The sequence below is a fragment of the Sitodiplosis mosellana genome, unplaced genomic scaffold (genome assembly GCF_009176505.1).
Source record: "Sitodiplosis mosellana isolate CC-2019 unplaced genomic scaffold, AAFC_SMos_1.0 Smas_scaffold_4261, whole genome shotgun sequence".
NCBI classification, from domain to species: domain Eukaryota; kingdom Metazoa; phylum Arthropoda; class Insecta; order Diptera; family Cecidomyiidae; genus Sitodiplosis; species Sitodiplosis mosellana.
In genome coordinates, this window is record NW_022599503.1 from 1 (window position 1) to 5,560 (window position 5,560).

Here is a 5,560-nt window from a genome sequence, read left to right on the forward strand (position 1 = left end):
CTAAAACTACCATTTTCTGTTTATTTAATACCGAAAACACCCTAATGCACATGCGACACTATGTATACACATGTCATATTCATTTCATTGTGTTTTGCCTATGTATGTGTTATACAGCGAGCGCGGATCGCCGAACAATACCAACACAACGAAGACTGCATGCTATATTCGCATGACTTCTTTGCTCTTTCTTCTTTTTGTTATTTGAATGTATGTGTACGAATTGGAGCTCAATAGCGCACATGTGTATATTGCTTGTACTTAATTCAGCGAAAAAAGGCATTATGTCGCTGAATGTATATACATTTTAAGCGTATATGAGTTTTCGACATGGACAAGGGTTTTCGACATCTGTTACATGTAGAATATGTAGAAAACTAGTTTTCGACGTAGATTACATACACGACCCAGAAAACCGTGTATTTTACCATCCCTGCTTTTAAGTGATTTCCTCCTCGCTGTAGATTATGCATTACGCTGCATACTCATTATTTCTCCAACGGAGTCGCATGCTCACCGCATCTCACGTTGCGCATGCGACACCCGCTATATGCAATTATGAAATGAGGAGACAAAATAGAATAAAGTTTGATGCTGACACAATAACATCGAGTTTACTTATTCTCAATATATTTATATCTATCCCACTGCACAACCATGATTCAACCAAATTCCGATAAAAAAAACTGAGAAAAGATTTAATTATATACACTTATTGTTAATTTGTCAAATTAATTTGGTACAAAATCAAAGTAAATTTCATTTCAATTTTTCCACATTACAGTTTTGTCCTCTTTTCGCTGTACACAAGGAATTACAGCGAAAGTGCAGCAAACGATTTGAATTGAATTCAAGGAATTAATCTACTAGTAAAACGAGAAAGCTCGACGATATTTTTTAGACGCGATTCACGGAGTATAATAGATTCTGACTATTCAACTTTTGCCTAGAACTCGTCGCCAAACAGACTCACCATGGGAAAGCAAAACAGTAAACTCAAGCCTGAAGTCTTAGAGGATTTGAAGCAAAACACGGAATTCACCGGTACATTTTCGTTCCCCACATACCATATACATATATTCAATGTTGATTTTCCGAGGCAATTATAAATTCATGTTTCCAACAAAATAATTTTGCAGATGCTGAAATTCAAGAATGGTATAAAGGCTTTCTGAAAGACTGTCCAAGCGGGCATCTGTCTGTGGAAGAGTTTAAAAAGATTTACGGTAACTTTTTTCCGTACGGTGATGCCAGCAAAGTAAGTGAATTCAATGTTCAAGTGATGATTTCATAATCTTGAATCGTTATTCAATCACGTGTTTCGTATTCAGTTTGCAGAGCATGTTTTTCGAACATTCGATGCAAATGGCGATGGCACCATCGATTTTCGAGAATTTCTGTGCGCACTCAGTGTCACATCCAGAGGTAAATTGGAACAAAAACTCAAATGGGCCTTTTCAATGTACGATTTAGATGGCAACGGCTATATTTCGCGACAAGAAATGCTAGAAATTGTAACTGTAAGTGTGAAACTGCATGCAACCCAAAATGCAACGAAAAAAAAAATCTCGCTCGATTTTATTTGAAAAAACTCCAATTTAATTTCGTTCTTTCTTGTGTACAGGCTATTTACAAAATGGTTGGTTCCGTTATGAAAATGCCGGAAGATGAAAGTACACCCGAAAAGCGTACAGACAAAATATTCCGACAAATGGATCGGAATAAGGATGGTAAATTGAGTTTGGAAGAGTTCATCGAAGGCGCAAAAAGTGATCCGTCTATTGTTCGATTATTGCAATGCGATCCGCAGGCGCAGTAAATAATTAAAACATGTTAGCGAGAAAAACAAATCATATACAAACATACATATATACATACAACACACACAAACACTACAATTCAAACCCCAAAATGCCATATGAAAAAAAAACATCATCAACAACAATCTAACAAATAAATGAAATCTCATACAGTGACAGATTTCACGATGCACGTCGCAATGTAGCCGACTAAAATGTTAAACAAAATGGATTATATGGAACGAATCGTAGATTAAACTATTTTAAAAAAAAAACATCACTCACACTTGAGATACAAAAAATATACTAGATAATTGATGCTAATTCAACAAAAAGCGAAATATAATGTTAACTCACTTGTATATTTCAACGCCAATGAAAAACGAAAGACACAAATTAACGGAGAAAATAAAAACTATTACATTATTAAAACAAGAACTCACATCGACTGAATCCTTTTCCACGGCGATCGCTGCAAGGCTATGGTATTAATGGCAACTATCGAAGTGGAATGATAGGTTCAGATCCATACATATTTCATGTTAAAGAAATGAGAAGATAAGACAAGACCCATATCCTTTTATGCAAAAAGCGCTAATGCTTGCGGCAAACGTGTGTCCTTATCATAGGCAAAAGAAAAATAACATAGAACATAAATCGTTTTCGAAAAAAAAATCTCAAGCAACAATTTTAAATAATATCTCTATAATTTTTTTTTCTAGTAAATAAATATCTGAAAACAATGAATTAAATAGGAGACGGAATAGGTGATTTTATGTATTCCGAATGATTTTTCTTCATTTTTAATATGATTGATGCGAACCAAAATATTGTGCTACAATTCGTGGTCTACAAAAAAGACTTTGTGTACTGCTGTATTTAAAATTTATAGAATAAGCGCGACTATTTCATTCATTTCTCACAAGCAATTTTCGTTGAAAAATTGTCCACTTTTTTGATGAAGAAAGTCATAGGTGTTCATTAAATATTTGAATTTAGACGTTCAATGATGAGCAAATTCAATGCACTTTTTTTAGTCCAATTAATTCATTCTCATTCATTTGGGTAATCCATGCGATTCAAAAGCCTTGATGGGTTGTTCAAACTTGGTTGTTGCAAAAAAACAAAAACTAATATAGTCAACAATTGCTTATATATTAATGGTACGCATCAAATGCATACCTAAATTACGAAAAAACAGTATTTCGAGATGGTTTATTGAAAAATCGAAAAATTCACAACGAGAACGGACGTATCAATGGACGAACTAGTATGTAATTCAAACACAAACCCATTTTCGGAATGTTGCACTTGCAAAATTCATCGAATCGGAGTCATAGGATAGTAAAGAGACGGTTGGGTGCACATACAGACATATACACACACACATCATTTCGTATCTTCAAGGAAACATTCTTTACACAGGTAAATGAAGGAATGAATATTTTCCCCACTGACAAAATGTTTCGATCAATTGGATTTTTGGGAAAAGAGAGGCTTTAATGTTGAATTCCAAAATTGAACTCTTTTTTCTTGCTTGGAGAACCATTGAACGTTCGGAATGGTGATTGAACTTTCTGGCTCCTGTTTCCGAAATCAACTCGAATCGATTCTTCAAAATTGTGTGATCGAATTCCATTTGAAGTATGTTTCGTATTAAACATGACATGAAAAATGATTGGAATTTCAATAGGATCACCGTATTCATTTTTAGAATATTTCCCGTAATTTTTTGTAATTTGGACTTATTTGAAACGTTTTGTCAGAAGAGCTTTAACAATAGTGCACTGTTAAATAGGAGGTTTTGTTTGTAAATTTTTTTTATTCATTACAGAAGGATGAGGAGCGCGCCAAAGCACAACTAATCGGAGAGTCGCATCTGAATTCAACAACAAACACCAACCACGCATGCCATCCTGACCAGCAACAGCACCAAAACCTTAGGTATCAAAACATAGAAATGCTATTGGTATTGCAAACCATGCAATTACCACGAGAGACGAACATAACATATCGTTAGATTTTCAAGGTTTGCATACATATTACGGATGTTCTTTTCACTGAAAACACATTGCTCTTATTCATTCACACTTTCGAATACATTTTTCTTTCAGTTAACAAAACGAAAGTGGTTTAGCGTGGATTGATTTTTGTTAGCCTCTACCAAGCAGTATACATTGTCTATTTTGTAACCATCAACTGTATTGTTGTATGGTCCATTTTGGTTGCACAACGATTTGGCGTCAGTCAAATTTTGAATGAAAGGAAAATAAAGCGTCAGGCACACATAACATATTCTACCGTACATCATCAAAATTACATTAGATTATTGAGGGCACGTCGAAATATATTCACCGTAAAAAGAAGAAGACATGATGTTTGAATAATGATTGCTGATCGACATAAATGTTCTATGAATTACTTTATTCAGTTCAAGGAATTTTCCATGATCTGTTTACATGCATCAGGGACACGAAATTTTATTGGTTTATCATCATTTTAGATTAAATACATGGAGATGCAGTCATGCTGCGAATTGATCCACAACCTAACCTATTTCGTTTCTCAGCGAAAATTAAAAAAAAACACATCGTCAAAATTCACAGTATCCATTTTAAACATTTATTCCAACACAAACAAGAGCCGCAACCATCATTTGTCATTCATTTTATTCCAACTGTTGACTGTTTTGAAGCGAATTAAAATATAGAAACAAAATGGAAACAAACAAATGAAATTAATCTCAATTATACATTTAAATTGATGTTTAACCATTTATTAATTGTCTCCACCCTCCACTTTCATCAATTGTTTTAAAAAGAAAATTCTGTTTTTTGAGCATCCAAATAACTCAATTTTTAAAGCATAAGCATAAGAATATCGCAAATCAAAATAAAACAAAAACAAAAATCTCAAGAATTGAAGTTGCCATTGATTATTATAATATGTAAAAAAAATGCAAACAATGAAATTATCAAAATACGGAGAAAAAACACAATGATGTTAGCTTAAGTCACTAGAAGACACTTGAAATACGATTTACTTTGCTATAAACACATTTTAACCTACTTCACCCTACATTTTTATTTTGCTCGTTCCTTAATCTAGATATTTCTTGTTTTATTTTTCCACAACATTCTTCTCTACTCTACATGAAACTAAAACGTTCGCAAATATTTATCCTTGTCCTTCTCGCAATCAATCGTTCGTTCATTTATTTTTCATATATCTGACTTACGTTTTTCTTCCCCTCTCTTTTGTATCCAGTTCCACATATTCATTTATTTTATAAATACACTCATAAAATTGACAGCTTAAATGCATTATCAGTTATAAATGAACCGGCGTACTATTTACATTTTGTAGTAAATTGTCGCAAAACAAAATCAGAAGAAATTGTTTATTTCTTCTTTTTTTTAATTTTGCGAACGATTACCACACCAAATGCACCATTCCACACGAAATCGACCTAGAATTGGATCGACCCCCTCCGAATTGGCTGAAAATTTGCTTGGAGTCTTGTTCTCGGTAGAAAATGAGAAAACCAAAATCTTAGGCCTGTAAGTGGCCTACATTTTTGAGTTCACCCAATGTAAATTTTTCAAAAAATTGAAAAAATTGAAAAAAAGGGTTTGCGCCAACTGAAAACTAACTAAGAAGAAGTTGACACAATACCAAACCATTAGTAATGGAAAATAGAAAACTCACCTATGGTGGCCTGGTATGAGTCTATTTCCATGTAATTTTGGACGAGAAATCGA

The 5,560-nt window shown here is 33.5% G+C and overlaps 1 protein-coding gene across 2 annotated transcripts; it reads left to right on the plus strand.

Annotated features, from left to right (window-relative positions):
* Nucleotides 1-777: 777 nt before the first annotated feature.
* On the plus strand, nt 778-4,872 carry LOC129572135 (neurocalcin homolog). Of its 2 annotated transcripts, none has more exons than XM_055452054.1 (6): nt 778-1,044; nt 1,140-1,258; nt 1,332-1,520; nt 1,625-3,224; nt 3,634-3,828; nt 3,914-4,872. In XM_055452054.1, exons 1-4 carry the CDS (start codon nt 975-977, stop codon nt 1,817-1,819), a joined length of 573 nt encoding a protein of 190 aa, XP_055308029.1. In that variant the 5' UTR covers nt 778-974; the 3' UTR covers nt 1,820-3,224; nt 3,634-3,828; nt 3,914-4,872. The 2 variants fall into 2 exon arrangements, with proteins under 2 accessions (XP_055308029.1, XP_055308030.1); XM_055452055.1 differs by having other exon boundaries at nt 3,637-3,828.
* Nucleotides 4,873-5,560: the final 688 nt, after the last annotated feature.